Source organism: Neolamprologus multifasciatus, chromosome 1 (assembly GCF_963576455.1).
Source record: "Neolamprologus multifasciatus chromosome 1, fNeoMul1.2, whole genome shotgun sequence".
In the NCBI taxonomy this organism is placed as follows: Eukaryota; Metazoa; Chordata; class Actinopteri; order Cichliformes; family Cichlidae; genus Neolamprologus; species Neolamprologus multifasciatus.
In genome coordinates, this window is record NC_140439.1 from 33351616 (window position 1) to 33373163 (window position 21548).

A 21548-nucleotide genomic window follows, 5' to 3' on the forward strand; every position below is an offset into this window, starting at 1 on the left:
TGGCAGGTTTTGTAATAAGGCAGATCGCGCAAACATAATATGCACTGTTAGTTGATTATTTACCTGCCGCATTAACGGGAGAGGACGTGCAAACGTTACCGCTGCTGCTGGGTTGAGATTCACGAATCCGGAGCGGAATTAAAAACACGACATTCATTTAAAGTTATCGCGTGTTTTTTGCATATTCGTAGTGTTTCCTCCCTTAAATGAAATATCTACCTTGCAAGTTGCCCCGTTGCCATCCGTTCTCGTAAAGTATAATCAAACTTTTGGGCGCCGTGTTTCCTGCCAGGTAAATGACGCTCCGCAACGTGGTGACGTCATTCGGGGCGACTGGAATCGATAAGGGAATCGTTTGCAAAAATGGCAAACAATTCCAAGGTATTGAAACAGTGGGAACCGGTTCTCAACAAGAACCGGGTTTCGATACCCATCCCTAAATAGCAGCTTTATGCATAAAATGCCAATTAGAACTGTGGCTAGGGTTAATGTTAAAATAGGAGATAAGGGTAACGCATTCCAGCAAAATCATACCCCATCCCAACCCCCAAACCACCACCACCACAACACACACACACACACACATCCCTCTTTCTAGAAGGAAACTTAAGCACAAAAAAATAAATAATTGGACCAACTTTTGCATGCCTTATGGGTGGCAGTAAGTCTGACAACATTACCACATACTTCCAGCAACAGCGCTGACACGGAACAATCTAGCAGTAAACTCAAAGCTATCATTAAATGCAAATTTCAGCATTTTGACTGAGACTCCCAAGAAGTTTAACACACAATAGAAATGACTTCTGCTCATTTTACCCCTTACTTACTAAACAGCAAATGTTTAGTAAGTAAGAGAAGAGTATATACCTCTTATGATCAAGGCACTGAAGTGCTACAAGAATTTGCCAGAATTGTCAAAAAGTGGTTGGAATCTGAATATTTATAAGAGGAATTTTACGCCCACTGCAGGTGCAGTCTATCTCCCAAAGAGCCCTACACCCATAAATAGTGAACAATAAAGGTAATATATGTTTCTGCATTATAGATACTAGTCTGCTCAACCCACGTGTGTCGAGGAGTTTCTTCACATCTCATGAGTCTATATTTTCACCACTACAGCAGTGGTATTTTCTACATCTACGTCTTACTGAAAGACTGGCGGTATTGTGATAGCTATTTAAGCAGAATGATGTGCATACATACAAGATGAGCACTGACAAACCGCAAGTTGCCAAAACTGTATGATCCATTGCATTAAATGCAAATTTCAGTGTAGAAACTCTGTAAACTCTCACTTTCCACCTACACAATGCAAGTCATGTAATTTTCTTCAACATAATCATGGTGTTTATGTTAATTATATTGTAAGTAAAAATCCTTCATATCTCTCAGTCTGTGCATTCCCATTACTGCTGTCAAGAGTCAGTCCTTGCGGAGTTTTCAGAAGCGTACTTCCTATGCCAGTCTACTACTGTTGTCATGGTGAAACATGTTGGTGTCAGCTCTTGCTTTTGATACTTTTCCCTTTTGCTAAGAAGTGACATGATCAACCCAACATGTGAGCCTCAGGAAGATTTTTTTTTAAACACATCAAACTCGAAGGTTTTTTTTGCACCTGTTTAGTTTTTTCAGAAAGCTGAAAAAATAATTAGCCAAAAACTTTTACTCTTTTCTTACCCTTTTCCTCTGAAACTGATCTTCACTCATGTTGGTGCATTGTGCATAAAATCCCACATCAGTCATCAGCATCATCATCAGTTACTGCTTTGTTTATTAATTTTTTCTTTAAAAAAACACAAGAGGGTAGAGCGATAGAAGATGAAATGCTGATAGAAGAAAGAAGTCTGAAGGGTTAATTTTATACCAGGTTCTGACTGCAATAACATGACCTGAATGGTATATGGTGTCAGCGCTGAAAATGGGCATCAGGTACAATAATTGCTTTACCAGTTCAGCATCTTAAGCTTAACCTAAGGCATGCCTTAGCCCTCTTGAATTATAGGTGTTACTGGTGAGAAATACACACCAATGGACAGGACATACAAAACGTAGGAGCATAGCACAGGACATACATCATTGAAACACAAATAATTGTGTTTTTTCACATTTATCCACAGAAAGCTTCATCTTTTCCAGTTGTTGTAGCAATCTCTCCCCACAAGGTCTTACCATATATAAAAATTGGATGATAGCGATGCCTGTAGAGATGGAGCTGCACACACATTCGTGCCGTCCGGGCATCTATTTTGTATATTTGACTCTCAGTCCATGCCAAGTTATAAGATTTCAGATGTATACAACTTGCTGAAAAGACACCAAAGCACACTGCACACAAGTAATAATTATAAAATGTTTTGATTTTTGCAGTATTTCATACTTCTCTTGTCCTAAATGACAACTTACACAACGTCTGATTGACAGAGTGCTTCCCTGCACTGGTCAAATGAAAGACTCTGCTGGTTTGCCCCATTGATGGACCCACAATTTTCTGTGACAAGTGTTGAAATCTGTGGACCCATCTACAATGCTGTCCAAAGGAGTGTTAACAGCCATTCTTTCTTGTCTCCAATTGTTTAACTCCTGCAGACTCTTTTTGGTGACGTTACATTGTAAAAGAAGCCAAACTGTGACTGGGTGTCTCTTCAGTCAACTCAAGTTTTTGACAACTCGATACTGTGACATATTGAGAAAAACTACATTAGAGAATTACATTATATTGAATTAGGCACAAAGTACAAGGAATGAAAGTCATAGTAATTCTGAGACATGACCGGACTGTAATCACAATAATACAACAAAGATTTCAGCATAAACACAGCATATGGATGTATATCAACTGAAGTGCATAAAATTGGAAACCAATTTGAAAATGGCACAAGACCATATAACATAGTGTTAGAAGCCACGGGGGCAAACAGAGTTGTTTCCTGCAAATACCAGGAATCAAGCCTGAGGGAAATCAAAGCAAAAGGTTAAGTTGAATCATGTGTGTGACACTTCTCCACCTGAGTCCTTCTGCTAATTAGCGCTCCAGATAGATTAGCATTTCCATGTTGACGAAGGACTGTGATGGGAGGACTTCACACCTGCAGCAAAGAAACGACGCTCACAGCTGGAATTAGACTGAGCTATGGTGATATTTAGCCAGGTGTCAAAATAACAACCCTGTTTCTACACATAGCAACTGGTTAACAGGGCCCAGAATGAGGGAAGGTGTCCTGTTTTAGTGAACAAAAGGACAAGGAAGTGTAGGAAGAGAGGCAGCACAGTGCAGTCATCACCTAAACTTAAAATAGATCAACGATTTTTTTGTATGCAAAGGTTTTGGGTTATTTAAAGTTTCACCTTAAAAAGAGATTATCAAGATTAGAGATCCATCCAGATTTGATCAGAACAATTCTATTTCCCCCAAAAAGTAGTCTATTTCAGTATGGCCAATTCATATAACATATGTTTACATTAAACAATGGACAAGCTGCTCCTTAATCACTAAATGTTCCTGCAATAGGTCCTATACTACCATAAAGGTTCATACAGACCACTAATACTATAAAACTGCCATCAATATGAACATATTCTATTACAGAGTTTTGTGTCTTTTTTATTATTGATTTTGATTCTGGTAATGTTCAAAATGATTATTTCCCTTCAAAAACAGGTTGCATGCACAGCAGACTGAAAGATCAACAATACAATTTCCACCAGCCTTTGAAGCAGTTTGGCAGTCCAACAATGGAACAAATTATTAAGTAATGTACTTTTAAATTAATTGCAAGCTTGTAGCAAAAAAGAAAGAAAAAAAATGCTGAAATTATTGTCATACTCTATAATTGACTGGTGGCAGACGAGCCATGAGTTAATTAGCTTAGTGAAAAAAGAGTGGAATCAAGGGGAAATGTGTACATCTAAGAGAAACTGTCTATTATTACAGGTGTGAGAGTGGTTTTAATCCACAAAGCAAAGATCCATTTCTTCAACAACAGGAAGGTATTTCATTTATATTCATGTCATGTAAATTGCTACAATGCTGGGTATTCATTTTAAACATTGATGATGTTTCAAATTATGAGGTCGCCATATGCACATGTATTTTGCTAATCTCAGCTCAAGATGCTCCGCCTTTCCACAGATTAAATCTCTTCTTTGCAAGAGAGCAGACAATCAGAAGAAGGTTTGCTTAAATAAAAGAGGAAGGGAGCTAGTTTCATGTCTTGTTTCATTAAGCGTTAGAACCGGGGGGCTGCACAATCTCAATTCCTATTTTGAACTGTGAATCATGCTTCTAAAAAATTGCAAAAATAAAGATAATGGATAATTCTTTTCAATTTAAATTTAAACCAAAATGCTTGTTTTTTTAATCAGAACTTTCAAAAACATTTATTGGTGTGCAACAATAATATATCAAATCTCCCAGAACTGCCCCAGTAATCCTTAGCACTTATCATTGAGGCTGACTCATGCACAGGCTCCGTCTTAATATCTCAAACTGAACTACAAAATAGATGTGCTTGACACTGTTGATGTTTGACTGAAGAATTCCATCATTATCACCCAATACACAATGAATAAAAACAGCTACACCTATACAATTTCAACTCTCTGGGTGAATCAATAAATATCAGTTTTTCAGCTTTAGTGAAATCTGAGCACAAAGGGAAGTCTTAGAAGTTTCTTGTTAACTTTCTCCCAAATTTGTCTTCTTGTTTTCTGACTGAGATGTGAAGTGTGATAACATCTAGTCTTCACATACTACAAATCTCTCACAAGTCTACAATGTCAGCCAATTACCTCTAGAAGAAGAGACGGAACTAAGGGGAGACGAGGCTCAAGGTTGTTGAATATTTGATTTGTTTGCTATTTTCCTTCCTGCTTCCTTTTAAGACGAAATCTCTCTCTCTCTCTCTCTCTCACACACACACACACACACACACACACAAGGACACAAGCGTACACATACTGTTTTACAAAAATACACCTTAGTATTTTATCAAAATGAGGGTTCGTGAGCCCAATTCTAATCTGTCCACCCAGACAAGGTAACTTAAGGACTCGTTTCATCAGTCTACCTCCAGACATGAAGCCTTGGCAGTCTCCTGTCACCTCTGTGTGCTTGTTTTACAACTGGTACTGAACATGCCATGAGTGATACAAATGCATGTATTACTGAACAGGGGACAATGTGTCAGGGGAGCCCCAATTCAGAGTCTATAAACTTCTAGGTGTAAAGTCACAAAACAAACAAGCAAACAAAAAAAACAACAAGATATGTGAGGTGACTGCAAATAAGACTCAAAACACCCACAAAAAATGTAGAATTATCATAGAAATACACAAAAAACTCACACATTACTACAAAACAACTGAAAAAAATAGATCATAATAACAAAGAAAAAGCAAAGTGACTCCAAATAGGATGCAATACCATTTCAGAAAGTTGACAGAAAAACTGAAAAACAAAATGAACTCCAAATGACAAGGAAGTCACGCAGTCTGGTTTTCTGGCTCAAAAGCCTTTTTTAATATATATTCCAGTCCACCTATATATTATACTGTATCAAAAGTAGAAAAAATATGTAAGAAAATAAAACACTGCACAGAAACAGAAATCTGCACAATGCTGACAATCTGTTTCTCTGTGGAGCCGAGACAATCTCTCCAGCAACAATAAACACATTAGTGATGCTTGACAGGTGATGACTTCGTCGGGGAAAAAAAAAAAGAGCAGCTACAGTTCACAATGTCAAACACAGACAGCTGCAGACGCAAGGTACTTCTCTGGAGTGATGTGCCGTCCAGTTCCTCCATCAACGTCTCATCAAAGAAAAGACACGAGTTTTACACATGGAGGCAAGCTTTTAGTCCTAAATTAATCCAATTCCCACAGGTGCCACTGCTGCTGGTAATGTATGCATTCTCGGCTGTTGTTGTTGTTGTTGTTGTTTAGCCCCGTTGACTCCACTGACATTGACTTGTATAATGTGGAGCCCAGCATTTTTCATTAATTATACACCAGACCCTGTGTTTCATGAAGTGCATAAAATACAGGATGATGAAATTTGTTGAAATCTCTTGTGTCCTGATTATGGTTGCGTGAGGTCAATATTTGTTAAATGTTTGTCTGTTACTGACTTAGCAATGCATAATTCTGCTCTGCACTATAATCAATGACAACTGTTTGGAAAAAATACACGCTAATAAATCTTAAATACACTTAATAGCTCATTTTGCACCACATTAAGTTCATGCTTCATCTGGCATAAATGGCATCTAGTAAATAACATAATAAGTGGATTTGCACTTACAAGGTTGTTTGTTAATTCATATATCCCATGTCCCAAATTATTAATCACGTGCAAGACAATTTTCAGCAGACGTCCTTATGCAGAAGTCTCTGCTTTCACATTCTTCTTCATCTCTAAAGAAAATCTGAGTCATAGCAGCAGCAAAAATATGTCCATTCAGCTCCTTCAACAATGCAATGCTCTCCCTCCCAATTCATTTCATAATTTTGGTATGCAGCTGAATAACTGTAATCCGGATTACTAAGCAAATAACAAAGTGCAAATTTGAGAGATGCAGTTTCCTGAATAAATCCCCTATCATTCTTTTTGCTTTGCATTTTAGTGACATTTCATCGTATTAAAATAAAAAACAAACATAAACAAAAAGAAACAAAATAAAAGAACCTTAAATTATCTTTTTACAGTGCAATTTTAAAAAAATCAACATAACAGTTTGTTGTCTTTTACATGAAGTAATCTCTAGAAGCATTTTCACAAAAGAAAGCCACATTTTATCCAAGAAAAAAATATTTACTTATTAACAGGAAAGTGTCTTGTTTTCTGTCTTTGTGTGATTTAATTAACTTAACTTAAACTTAACAGGAGAAGACACAAGCTTGGTTACGTCTTAATTATTTTTATCAAAATAATAAAATAAAATTAGATTAAAAAAAGTTATATAGAGCCACAATAACATTGGTTACGCTACATTTGATGACTATTACAAGTGAAATAGCAGGCTAACTTAGCTTAGCATAATTGAGGGTCTGACTTTTATCTATATATCTATATATAGATATATAGATATATAATATATCAATTTGGTAGGATTAACAGTAAAGAAACTTGTTTTCTTTCTTGCAGAGAATTACAGATACCATTCTGACATATTTGATAGAGATGAAGGTGCAAGTAGCTACCTAGCTTAGTTATGCATACAAGCTAGCTTGGCTCCATTTGAATTTAACAAAATCCACAAACTTCTATTAATTTGTAGAGTTTTTGTCACACTGGCGTATGTGTGGGACAGGAACCACTGAAGGAGCTGAATATCAAAAATAACAGCTATGGGTTATTATGCTTCAAAAAGAGAGCATATTGGAGAAGGGAGATAAATATGAGAGAGGAAATGTGATTCAGCACTAAGAGAGGGTGATGTCAGGAGCTTCTTAAAACGATGAGTTTTTTAAGTCCAAGAGAGAAGATGGAGAGTGACTGTGATATTCTGATTGGAGTAACAAGGTCATTACAGCAACAGGGAGCCAGGAGGAGGAAGAGCTGAGTCTCAGTGGGCCATTTACTTTTAATGTGTTCTCATCAGCCTCCACACAAAGCACTGTCAGGGGTCTTAAAAAAAAAACCCTCTTGGTACTCAACTCCTGGGTGGCTACCGAGCCTTCAGCTCACTGAGAATAACTGGAATGGTGTGCCAGGTCCATAATAGTTTGATATAGTGCAATACCGATACTCTACAGAACAGAGCAAATACAGATATCAGACCATCTTAGGCGATCGATAAAAAGAAGCTGCTGTGGTGCATGCTTCTGCTCTGTGGGAAATATGAGGGAACATCTGTGCTGCTGTGTTTTATTATGTCCTTACCACCAATGACGTCGGTAGTCAAAGCGAAACAGCCGAGATTGCGGCGCCAATAATTCATTATGAGTGTTTACCAACCAAACATTAGCACACATATTGCCTCCAACACATCTCACTGTTTTGTGCAGAGAGAAAAGTGATGGACAGATGCGGGCAGGAAAGGGCGCCTCACTGCGCGCTTATCCCGGTAATATACTGGTGTGCTTTGTCAGGAAAAAAGAGCCAACAAGTCCTGAACAAGTAATGAAAATAAAAAACTATTTTTTCCATTTAGAGCTTACCAAAATGCTGTGATGCTTAAAAATGCTAAAAATAAATAAAAAAATAAACTAAAAATAAATAAAAAATAAGGATTACTCTAGTATTAAGCTGAGATGAGCTCGAACCTCCAAGTGAATCTCCTTAGACACATCTGGGTGAAATTTCAAACGATATAGGACAGCAGATGAAGAAGTTGTTTTAAAAGTAGAACTTTGTCATAATAAGTGTTTCCCTTTTCACAAAAGAGGAGAGAGAATGGTGTTGAATAGCATCCATCAACATGCGCACCGTGTAGGACAACATGGCTGAAGCTCAGTGAGAATCGAGACAGCTGCATTATTCACACAGCTCTGCCAGTCATCGCTGACATGGAGGACAGTGGGGTGACTCATCCTACTTGATAATACATGATTGATGTTTTTTGAAACACTAAACATCCCACATGAATAACAAGCAGAAGCCTTATTAGGGTTCCGGGAGAAAAGGAAGGAAGGTGGCATTTCTACAGGAGCCGGCACATCGTGATGGACACTGCGAGGGTCAGACGTACATCCTCACCTGGGAGGAGGTTATCTCTAAGGAAATGAATGGTGTGTGTGTGTGCAGTTTTAGTTAGAGAAGTACCAAGGAGAGAGGAGAGAGACAGAGAGTAAAAAAGACCGTTTCCAAGCCACTACCATCACACAAACGCCCGACACTATGAATCATCCATCAATATCACGCAGAAGAAGGAATTAGCAGTAATGCTGCTTTCAATGTAGCTTCACTAAGCCTGCAGATACCATGTTTAAACATGATTAACTGTAATAAAGCTTCAGTAAAGCTCATGTTACCTAATTAGACATAAAACTGACTTGTCTTGTGTTCATAAGTAGATATCTGAGAGGAGCAGGTGCTTGATAAGCGTTCCTTACAAGTGATCATTCACAGAGCAACCTTAGGAATAAATAAAACAGCAAAAAGCAGTGCATGTAAACTGATTAAAAAAGGGGGGAAAATACCACTTTGGAACAAATTTCAGTTTAAATAGGTAGAGAGATGATCTCACAAGTTTGACATCATAAACTGTTGCACACAGTGGCGACACTGAATCATAATCTGCTGTATAGAAAACAGAAGCTCAACTAAATGTCAACAGAAAGCCTCTGGAACGCTGCTGCGAGGCTTTAAAGGGTTTTTCTAATCCTGGCTAAAACAGCAGAGCCTTCAGTATTTTTTCACCCCTCTATCCTCAATGCATCTTTTGATTGTTAAAGCGGGGGAAGGTGCTTCATTAGTATGCATCTTTTAAGGCGCAAGGGCTGCCTGCAGATGCCGGAGTTGAGGTGGTGGGGGCGTGGGAGAAGCTGGGTCAGCCACATGGCCGGGTCTTCTCACAGAAACTCTGCATGCAGAGGATCTGAACGAAAGCGCCGCTCTCTCCTCCCAATTCTCAGATGGCAGCCGTGACCTACTTTCCACAAAGACAGGCTCATGCAAACTTGATGATATGCTTATAACGGAGGAGCCTGTCGTGCGCTGCCTGAGGTGGGCCTCGCAATGCGGAGGCAGCAGGGGGTCTGTATCGTAAGGACCAATTGGCAGGACGTGTGTTAGCAACTCGGCCCTGGGTGGTTAAACAGCATCAATGGTAATGACGCCGATGATCATACAGCAGGCCTGAAGGTATAAAAAGCTTTTTTAAAGGTTGTCAGATCACCTAAACCCCCAAAGCAAACAGCTTCATTTGACATTTCATAGCTGATGACAGAGCAATAATCTGAATGGGTCCCTTATGAAAAGAAGACAAAATGTCCTCCTTGTTGCATCTATGCTGCAGCTACTGTACTTTCACCGAGTGCTGCAGCCACTGCAGCAATTGCTTTTAAAATACTGAAGTTATTTTTGTAGCTGAGTGGGCAGATTGCAGCCTCTTAAATCAAACACCAGGCCACTTATTATGCACCGTTTTTTGTGCGTTTGGTTTAAACACCAAAAAGCAAATCTCTATATTGACCATTTGCAATGGTTTAGCTCAGGGTCCTAACATGCCTCGGGCCTATGTGTATGAAGTTAGCATGTTCGTCCTCCGTCTGTGTGGGTTTTCTCTGGGTTGTCCAGTTTGCTCCCGAAGTGCAAAGACATGCATGTTGAAAAAAATGGGTGCAGGTGTGGATTTGCCTGTGCCTTAATTTTAAAAAGACCGTATCAATGTTTTTTAGTAAACCTAAAACAACCATGGCTGCAGTAAAAGTCTGCTTGGGTGCACAAGAATGAATTAATGTTGAGGAATTTAAGTATTTGGGAGTGCTAAATTATCCTTTAAAAAACACATTAAAAAAGTAGTGAAAACTGTAAATGTTAATATACAGAACTTTAGACATATCTGCACATCATTAACAGACACAGCAGCGATTACATTCCTGCATTCTGTGATACTGGCTCATATTGAATATTGTATTACAAGTTGGTCCTATACGAGCTCTGCTGCTATTGGGCCAATCGAAGTATGCTACAAAAGAGCATTGAAAATATTAGATAAAAAACCTTTTTCATATCACCATTGTCAAATTTTAGAAAAATACAAGTTTTTAAATTTTACTAATTTCAAATTATTTAAATCTGCCTGTCTAATATACAAAGTTATACATGGTCTGGCGCCTCCACCAATGAGTGATTTTATTAAACAAAAGTCTAGCAGTGTTGCCGGGTCTCGACTGACTCGAGCCACTGTTAGAGGTGATTGTGAATTGACATTCAGGCGGACCACCTTTTCACAGAATGCTCTGTCATATCAGAGAGTGAGCTTCTGGAATAGTCTTCCACTGTCAGTGAGGGAAAGTACAAGTCTACCCTCAGGCGGCTGAGGGATACACAAACATGTAATCACGTTTAATAATCGTGCTTTATATTAGACGGGAAAAAGAGTTAGTGTATTACAAAAAGGGAAACAACTGTTAGTGCAATGGGTGAACGCAATATCACAACAGTCAGGGCATGTACAATACTGGGGTTTGTGCAATATAATTGATGTGTTTCCATTATTGTTATCTATACTGTCCTCTGTGTCCACTCTCCTTGTCATTGTTTGTTCTAGTATAATGTGATGACTGTTTTTGTCCTTGTCACGTGACCTGTAAATAGTGTCTCTGTATGTTTTTACTAACTTGTGTTTAACACCAACCTGCCAGAGGTTCTGCAGATGGAAATTAGCCCAAGGCTATAATCTGGCATATTTACATTTGTTAAAATGTTCATTAATATGTATTGCCCCTCTTTCTAAAAAGAAATAAATAAAATAAATAAATTTGAGCATGAAGGGTGGGATGACAACGTGTCCAGACTGGACCCAAGACTCTTGATCAGTGTCAGCTGGGATAGTGTCAGCCCCAAACCCAATTGTCACATTTGAAGGTATATTGCAATCTTCTTAATGTTGCTTGCAAAAACAAAACAAACAAACAAACAAACACTGCAGAGGATCATCAGCAGTCACATGACTTTATTTTTAAAGAGACTTGATAAAAAAAATCCATGATAGACTCTTATTCAGGTGATAGCTGCTATTATCCATCCGCGCTATCTTAACTGAAAACAAACTAGTCTTGGACGTGCACAGCCTTGTTTTGCAGTGGGGAATTAAAGCCATTTAGAACATTGCCAGCAATATTATACACCTCTACAACAGCAAGCAAACTGTTATACTGTAAGACCTTATTTTAGTAGTTTTGTGATCATTGTTTCTGTTATTTTGTACTTATACTTTGATCCTTGTAATTGTGAAATTTTGTGTCTAGAGTGTGGCCAGGAACTGTATTAATAGGCTACTATGAGTGAGACCCCTGTAGTGATTAATTAAATCGTCATGGTTATTTTCAAATGGTAATAAAAAAAGTGTAGTTAATATTACTGAAAATGACATAAGGGTACTTTTGCTTTACTTGTTTTAAGACTCAGATATCACATTTGTGTCTTCTCTTCTCCATACTGCACAGTTTATTTATTTTATTTATTGTATTTAAATAAACAATGTAAGCAGTATATTTAACAATTCATATAATATTTTAAATTCATATAATTTTGCCTAATTTATGTAATATAAAACAAAGGTTGGAGAAAGGAAGGTTTGGGAATAAGTAGCAAGCCTAAAGAATTACATGCTAATATGTATATTTTAAAAATCAACTACTGAATCATGAGTTAATGAATCAACCACTTTGCGAAGGAATCAGGAGTAACGGTGCAGAAATGGTGCGGTAATATAATAACGTGTGATATTTGCTTTCTGTTTGCTTGGGTGTTGAGTAGATTTCCAAGGCTGATGTCAGGTGTAAAAGCAGGTGACAGGTGTAAATCTCTGATCATTGTTCTTCATATGCTAATAACAGAAGTTTAGGCAGAATTTAACTGTGTGTTCAAATTATACCAACACAGATCACAACGAGAAGCCTCAGCAAGCTTGTAAAAAGATTCTCAGTCCTAAGTAATAAAACAAAATCAATATTATGGAAACCTCAAAGTGAAATATGATCATGACAAAGAAAAATGAATCAAAATTACAACCAGAGTCAGGTGAACTCTGAAAAACAGACATCAAAACATCACAACACAAAGAAAACAAAGAGAAAGAAGTGGGTGAAGAGGAGTAACGTCCAAAGGTAATGAATAAATATGACAGGATTAAGGAGGGGAAGGAAGGTAGGAGTTTCTCAGTGAGAAGGAAGGTGTGTACCGTTCTACGCCACTGCATACATCTGACATTCCATATTACAGGGAGTTACAAACCCCTATGACATTTGTTCCAGCTTACTGCATCTTGGAAACAGGTAGTCATCTACCATTTTCCACACAGACATAAATATAAAGTAATTTTTAAAACATCTGAAATTCATCACCTGTAGTATTCAAGGGTGCTTTTATAAAGTAAAACAGACAACATTATAAAATGTCTAAAGCTTCATTTGATTTCCTGTTAGTTCTAATGTTTCCTATCATGGATATTGTTCTTATCTTTTACTAATGCTACTTCTTTAAATTGAGCTGCAAGGCTGAGAAATAAACTTGTGGTATATATCACTAAAGTAAAAAATATTACTAACTAATTATTAACTATTATTACTGTAATAATGGGGGCGATTGTGGCTCAAGAGTTGGAAGTTAGCCTTGTAATCGGAAGGTTACCGGTTCGAGCCCCAGCTTGGACAGTCTCGGTCGTTGTGTCCTTGGGCAAGATACTTCACCCGTGGTCAGAGGGCCCGGTGGCGCCAGTGTCCGGCAGCCTCGCCTCTGTCAGTGCGCCCCAGGGTGGCTGTGGCTACAATGTAGCTTACCATCACCAGTGTGTGAATGGGTGGATGACAGGTTGTGTAAAGCGCTATACAAATACAGGCCATTTACCATTTACCATTTAATAGTTAATCCAGTTAAATATTAAAATATAAAATTAAGGAAATGATACATTTTTCATTAAAATCAGCATAACATAACCCTAATACCTACAGGTGGCAGTTCTGTGAATGCTTTTAGGCAGGGTAAAAACTTTGGAACCACCAAAGTAGTGAAACTCACACAAACTGCCCTATCATATCCTGTAAACAGATCAATTTCAGGCTTGTGCTAACTTGAGAACAATCTGTAGTCCATGTGTGCGCATGTGTTGATCTTTCCTGTAAATTTCTTATGTTGCTAAGATGTACACCTTCTTTTTTGTTTCAAATGTTTATGATGCAGATTGTGGTTTTTGGGTGTGGGTGCTGAGCATTTACCTTTTTTCATCACCTACAAGTGTCTATAGTATTAGCAGCTCACATGTGATAAACAACTGATGTCCTGTACCAAATGATTTGGGACAAACGGCTTTAAACATTTAGTCCTAATGCACTGACCATGACAAAAAAATGCAAACTTTATAAAAACATTTTTTTCTATCCATTTTTTAAAAATTACTTTACTCCTCACAAGGAGATATAAGCAGAATGTGAAAGCTGATATAATAACATTGAGACAAATGTTAAATGTCAGTAAGTTCTGGAAGCAGAGACACGACAATTCGCAAAGGTATAATGAAACATAATAGGAAATTGTAATATGGGAAACGGATGTTCTACTATTTCTGGAGCTAAACTAGTAGTACAAGCCAAAATTTAGTAGATCGTTGCTTATGATTTTGATTTTAATCATTCTTTAAGTCCTCCAACCTAATGGAAAGCCAACCCTAAAATGCTGGAGTGCCCCTCAAAACAGGTGATCCAAATGTGTGCAAGATCTTTTTCAATATGGGTTCAACTGATACTCCAAACGCTCAGCTGAACAGAACATACTCCACTTGTAACGATTTCAATAAAAATCTACAAATGTTCACATATCGAATTTCCATTCAGAAGCCTTACACAAGATCTCTGTAGCGGATATATCTGGACTGAAGTTGCTATTGGCTACAGTTACACAGTCTGTGGGCTGCACATGAGCTACAAGAGGTAGAGAAAACGCTGAGTTTATGTAATGCAGCAACACACAGTGTCTGAACCAGGGGACACTTGCAGCCTACACAAGCCACCTGAGCAGACCTTGCTGTATAATTCAGGTTTCTTTGGCAGCATCTGTAAGCTGGTTTCATAGAAAATGTGTACTTGAAGTTGTCCAAAGATCGATAGTTTAAAGCTGAGTCGTGCTGTTTTAAAAACTGAAAAAGTAAGAAGGCAGTATCCACATAAAGTTTTGAAATAAATACTGGAGATGGCAGCTTATTACATTTAAAAGTGACCCCTGCTGCAAGTAACTTGATTAATAAAGATAAACACAACATTATGACGGAAGGGCTTTCGACTTTGAAAATGAGACTACACACATTCCTATAGATTTCCCAGATATTAAACGATAAACTTCAAGCTGCATTTTGCAAAGCAGATAAACAGTAAATCATTTAAGAGTGCGGGACTCTCAGTTTGTTTGCAGATAAACAGATGGCAATTTTACAATCCACATAAATCTCTTTGATTGAAGAAAGAGTTGACATTAAAGAAGCTGAAGCTATAATACTTGTGGAAGAGGCTTCTCATTTCAAAGGCAAATAGAGGATGTTGGATTTTTTACGTTCACACGAGACAACATGACTGCCAGCACTGAAAACAAAAACCCATCGTAAAATGTGCATTTGAATGACATCATAAGACATCATGATATGGTGTGACATTAAAACAAATATTACACGTTTTAAATCTCCGTGGGGATGTTTGAAACCTATCCATGAAAAACTGAAGGGATTGTTGGTGCTATTTTGTGAAGAAATTCAATTATACACAGTTTATCAGCTTTTTAGTCTCGACCTCCAATAAAAATGGTTTCACAATTGTGCCATAGGAACGCGTTCTCAATCACTGCGTAATATGCAGCTTCTAATGGAAAATTGCAATCTCAAAAAAAAATAAAAAGAAAAGAAAAATCCCACAATTACAAAGATATGTTCTATTTAGGACCCTTGGGTGGTTCCCAGCCAGTTAATGGTACACTACAACACTACAAGTCAATAGTCTGCCAAGGTAGACGATGCACCCCAACACATTGAAAAAACTATTCAGGAACAGTTCTAGGCACACACATCAACCACGACAATAACCAGGCCTCTACACTACTTAAAATGAGATCTGTTAAGATACTAAGATAAGTAACTGAATAAATAAAAAAAACCATGAAGGCCAGGTGTGGCCTGTTCTCTTACAATTCCAGGAATAGTTAAGCAGATAAAACATGTAGAATTGATTTCGAGTGTTGAACCTGCATTTTGTTTTTCACTGGAACTCTCAATATCAGGTCCAAAAAACTCTCAATACAAGGCAAGGAAGCCACCATTTACTGAAAAACCAAAATAAGCCTACCAGAGAGATAGCAAAAAGGTTAGGAGAGATCAAATCAACAATCTGCTATGTTCTTAAAAAGAAGCAACTGTAGGCTTGCCTCCACCAGTGTGTGAATGTGTGTGTGAATGTGTGTGTGAATGGGTGGATGACTGGGTGAGTAAAGTGCTTTGGGGTCCCTAGGGGGGGACTAGTAAAAGCGCTATACAAATACAGGCCATTTACCATTTACCAATGCACTGGCCAGCTCTGCAAAACCAACAAATCCAAAAGACCATAAGATAACTCAAGTGGATGAGATAGCCAAATCAAGGACATGCTCAAGAGTCAAAGTCTACAATCAGGACAGTCTTCATGAATAGAAATACAAAAGGCTTACAACAAAGATGAAACCACTGGTTACACCCAAGAACATGAAGGCCAGATTAGACTTCACCAGGAAAACGTGTCCAAGAAAATTGTTGGACAACCAAGATTGGCTTGTACCAGAATGATTGGAAGAGAAAAGTACAGAGAGTGGAGTGTGGAGGCCTGGCAGTGGAGGTCAATAGTGTTTATTGCATATCAAAGAAAACAGTTGATTTCTGAAATGTACAGGGCTATCCTCTCTTCTCGGAATCAGTCAAATGCTGCAAAACTGATTGGAAAGTGCTTCACAGTACAAATGGATAATGATTCAAAGCATACTGCAAAAGCACTCGAAGAGTTTCTAAAGGCAACGAAATGGGATCTCCTCCAAAGACCAAGTCACTCACCAGATCTCAACCCAAACATGCCAAACTAAACACACCAACAGGCAGCAACTGAATGTGGCCACAGTAATGGCCTGGAAGAGTATTTCATGGGAAGAAACTAGATTTAGCTAGTTTGTCAATTATACTTGAGCATCTGAAAATGAGGCCATGTGCATAAAAATGTTTAATTCCTACACAGTTTGTGGAATATTTTTGTAAAACTCTATCAAGTCGAAAGATTGTATTTTAACCACATCTTAATTGCTGGGTTTCACCCCATGGGAAATTATTTGCTGCCAGGATCCCAGTATCAGGTACCACAGGACACACAAAGGTCTTGGTTGTAGTTGAAGGTGTCTAAAGATGTCTAAACATCACTATTTACTGACAATTGAAGTTTCAGTGCCTCTGTTCATACAGCTTTAAGCCAAAAATACAAAAATATGCAGAGTTTTGTTTTAACAGAGGAGAAAGAGTCAAATTCGTTTTTAAAAAAATCTTTTTGTAGTTTTTTTCTACACACCAGAGCCATCTTATTTAATCTACATGTGCTATATGTCTTTAAAGATGTTTGGAGATATAAAAAATATAACTGGACAAATACTAAACCTGTACAGGATTAAGACATGCAAAATACAGTACAGTGCCATAAACCCATATAAAAGCAGTTCAACTTTAAACTACATTTTGAGAATCTGGAAAACATTACCTTTGTCCCCTCATGTTTAAGTAAGTGAAGTAGAAAATTGTAAAATGCTACACTTGAACACTGCAAACAGATATAGGGAACTTGGTAATTATCGGTAAAATTTCAGATCATACCAAAGGTTTCGTTAAAGCGGATGCTTCAAAAACAACCTTCAGATGATGTGCTTTTATCTTGTGCACAGCAGACACCACATTTCAGCACTTTGGGGCTTTGCAGTTTTCATTTTCATATCATTTTCATATCTTAATGAACTGTTTGTAACTAAGACTGGGAATACGTTTCTACTACCATTGAAACTGCAGCAACATCATAGGTTGATTACTATCACACAATCAAAGATGGACCTTTCACACTTTTACCTTCACACTGGCAAACTGATTGAAAGACTTTTTTTCAGAACAGACATTTTGTGCCACAGCAGGACGAGCATCCGTGGAATTAAAGACATCGTTAATTATCCATTTACAATACAGGTTCCTATAAGCTGTCCTAGTCAGCCAGCATGCACAATACCAGGATCATCTCTAAGTGCAATGCACGCATCATTAATATAACTGAAGTCTGTGCTTTTCCTGCAATTACAAGCCAAAATGTCTGCCGTGAAATACGGCTTTAGTTCAGTGCTTTGCAACAACTCCAGTAATGACAGTGATTGCATGGACGCATTGTTGAATTTAAGGATCAGCTTAAGTACGCAAGAGATGGGGAGGTTGCAAGGGTGATTTTTCTCCAAGTATACATTGGAGACGTTTAGCAGTTTGACAGCGCAGTAATGACCATAGAGATTGGTCCGACACTTTAGCCTCTCCTTTACAAACCACACTTTCAGCAAAAAAAGAAAAAAGAAAAAAAAGAAGAAACAAAACAAAATGAGACCAAATGTCATCACTCGAGGTGGAAAAGCTGATTGGATTTTGAAAACAAATACGCACCTGTGCTCAGAGCCACACTTACACAAACCCGTCAAATGCTTCAGCTGCTCTCAGAGAACCATTTTTCCCCCTCAAGTATAACAGCAAGGCCTTATCTTATCCACTTCAAGCAGTGATGCCTCTTGTGATGAATTTCTAATGTGCGAGAACTGGGAAAACTATTATCTGGACTTGGCAGTTTTCTTTGGCTGGCCAATCACCCACCCACCCCCACAGTTCCCGCTAGGAGCCCTCACTCTAGCTTTCTATCTCCATAAATTGTCCCCTCACCTCTGAATATTTCTTGAGATGAATGAAATAGAATTCATGTCATCAAAACACATGTATCTCCCCACTTGCAAAGAGACGGGATAGTGGATTCTATGTGGCCCCAGTCTCTGAGTGCTCTTTATTACAATGCACCAGTTACTATTTTTTAAGGTCACACCTTCTGGCCAGATAATAAATTAGCATTGAGCTTTGAACATCATTTATGGTAATACATATTTGTAGAGATGCTATAAGTGATTGTGCTGTAGCATTTTAACATAAATGATTACAATCTTTGAATACAAAGTAATTACTATATATTAAATAGCTAATTATTGTTGCTGGGTGGTGTGAACGCACAGCTAAATCAGACGTGTTAGCTCATGTGACACTGGGCAGTATATGCTGATATGCTGTTACTGAGCTGCTGGTGGTGCTAGTGGAGGTTGCCATCCATACTGAGCAGCCAAAAAAAAAAAAAAAAAAAAAAGCCACCAGCTGGCCAGGGGCCATGAAATGCACAATTAGTCCTGGGTCAGTTGCATTAGGTTTTCTCAAAGGCAAAAAAGGCGATCAATGCGTGACTTTGTGCTTGGTATAAACTGAATATTTGGCATTTTTAACTGGAAATCTAAGAGGTTGTTGACTTCAGTGGATGAGAGGAGAGATAAATGTGAAACGAGCGAGCAGGTTTCACGGGAAGGAAATCTTTATACGAGGGTCACTCGAGGGTCACACTAATCACTAGTGCGCCGTGAACTCTGACCCTTTCTTCCTTCCTTTCCTTTTAATACAGCCGAGCTTTAAACCTGTGCTTATTCCTTACAGAAAAAGTACCCCCGATAAAACAGTCACGTAAATGACTCCTGTGTTGTAAAGACAGCACTTGATTCCCAGATTATAGAGGGTACCAGGCTACCCTCTAGCGGCACGGGGAAGCGATGAACCGTGTCACAAAGTAAGTTGTCTGCCTCAGACGGATAAAGGGTAAACGGGATACCAAAACTGATGACAGCAAAAGTCCTTTGTGGCGTAAGACGACGCGGAGGAAACCGTGCGGGGAATTCCAGTGCGTTAACGGGAGATGTTTACTTTATATGCAAATCAGCTTCATCTACACCAGAGGTCTTATTTAAGGCCCGAGCTCGGCTTTTTTTTTTCTTCCTCCCCTGACTTTTCAAGAAAGAAAGCTTTGATGTTAGCTGGGAGGATCGATGCCAGGGAAAGAGAGCGAGCGAGAAAGAGGGAGGGAGAGAGAGAGGAGAGCGAGGGGGTGTAGGATGCAGAATGAGAATGTACTTCTGGGGGTGTGTGGGTGGGTGGTGGTGGTGAGGAGAGGGAGGAGGAGGGGGGTAGTCTGCCGTCATCATACATAGCGCCTCTGTTTTGAGCAAAGCCTTTATGAAACCAATATTTCTGCATGTCCATGTCTGTGGAAAGGAGAGAAAAAGCCACAAGTGACGTTTTCACATCCCAATCCGCTCCGCATAATCTGGACACAATAAAGTTTGTCAGGTCGCGTCGTTCTCAGAGGATGCGGGCTCAAAATGTAACTGGTTGACCTTACTGCGCCATTTACTTCTGTTTCATTTAGCACAATCTGTCAGAACAGTTGCTGTACATGACGACGGAAATCAAGCGGATGGGTGATGTGAGGTTCTCCGCAACATCCTTCTGTCATTTGGACGTGTAGGCCTGCGGTGCCGCTGCGGAGGAGCAACTTTATGGGGACACACTAGGGATGGGGGGAGAGACACATTCGACATTCATTGCCCAGGTTCAAGACCGAGCAGTTTATTGCTAAGCTGCAAGTGATTTGACTAATTGGGCACGTGAGGGAAAACAAGCGCATTTACCCTCCATTCAAGACCGTTTATCAAATATGGCTTGGGGATCTTTGGGCATTAAGGAGACCAATAGAAGTGTAAAAAGTCTAAGAATTAAAAAAATATCAGCCAACAAGTCGGATCAATGCAAAGAAAGCAACATACAGGGAATGGGATCAATCAATGATTCCGAAACGCACGGCACAATCCGTACAATGTACTTACATAGAGGTGATGTTTTTGAATAACTCCGCTATGTCAACGCTGGTCCCATTGCTCCCAGTATCTTGCAGGGCGAGTAAAGGGAAAAACCTGCCGTTGTCGGACTTATTGCAAAAGATCTCTGTTTGAGAGCAGCTGCAGGTCGGCGGGCAGTCCAGCATGGAGCTCAGATAGTCCTGGAAAATACTCATCAGAAACAAAACCCTCCACCAGCAAATCCGGATCGAATGAAACCATAGATCCATGTCTCCGGGCAAAGTGGGGAAATAGAAGAGGTCCCGATGTCCTCTGGGTTAGAACAGAACGGCAAAAGAGAAGAGCAGGAGAGTGGGAGGAAGGAAGGAGGAGGATGGTTGGTGCGTCTATACAGAGGATGCTCTATGCGAGCGTTTCTGCCGTGGATGGATGCTGTAGTGTCCTTGCGCGTCAGAGATTGGGTGAAAAGGAGGAGGAGGGGAGGAAAGAAAGAAAAGACGCAACAAAAATAACGCAAATCAAAAACAACAAAGCGAAAAAATGTGAGCGTCCAGTCGTCTTGACAGCACACGATGCATGGTGTTCCCCTTAATGCCGTGCTTCTGATGTCGTCGTCGCCTCTCTCCAAGCAGGACCAGGACGACTGGCTAGAGAGCAGAGAGACACAAAATGAGAAGTTGGAGCATCAAGTCCCTCCTACCGGCTACAGTCATACTGACACCTGCAGAAACTGCATGCAATCAACAGTGATTACAACTGCACTATACAAGGATTGCAGGACTACAGAGCAACATGTAGCCTGATATAAGATTTAAAAAGTAAAAATGCAGGGGCGACAAGCTGATTCTATGTCCAAAAAATTGCAAGAGATTTTACTGGAGGATTGATAGATAAATTATTTATTGTTATTTTATGTAATCTTTT

At 39.0% G+C, this 21548-nt stretch overlaps 1 protein-coding gene and 1 long non-coding RNA gene across 3 annotated transcripts in view; both read right to left on the bottom strand.

Moving 5' to 3' along the window:
* Positions 1–20643, bottom strand: part of LOC146526118 (uncharacterized) — a 32084-nt gene extending 11441 nt beyond the window's left edge. The window contains exon 1 of the long non-coding RNA XR_014869921.1: positions 64–20643. This is a non-coding gene — a long non-coding RNA (uncharacterized LOC146526118). The remainder of the gene's footprint in view (positions 1–63) is intronic.
* Positions 1–21310, bottom strand: part of ntrk3b (neurotrophic tyrosine kinase, receptor, type 3b) — a 246509-nt gene extending 225199 nt beyond the window's left edge. For both annotated transcript variants that reach the window (XM_085135813.1, XM_085135735.1), the window contains exon 1: positions 20652–21310. In XM_085135813.1, the coding sequence (XP_084991939.1) occupies positions 20652–20893 (242 nt within the window). In that variant the 5' untranslated portion in view covers positions 20894–21310. The remainder of the gene's footprint in view (positions 1–20651) is intronic.
* Between the last annotated feature and the right edge of the window lie 238 nt (positions 21311–21548).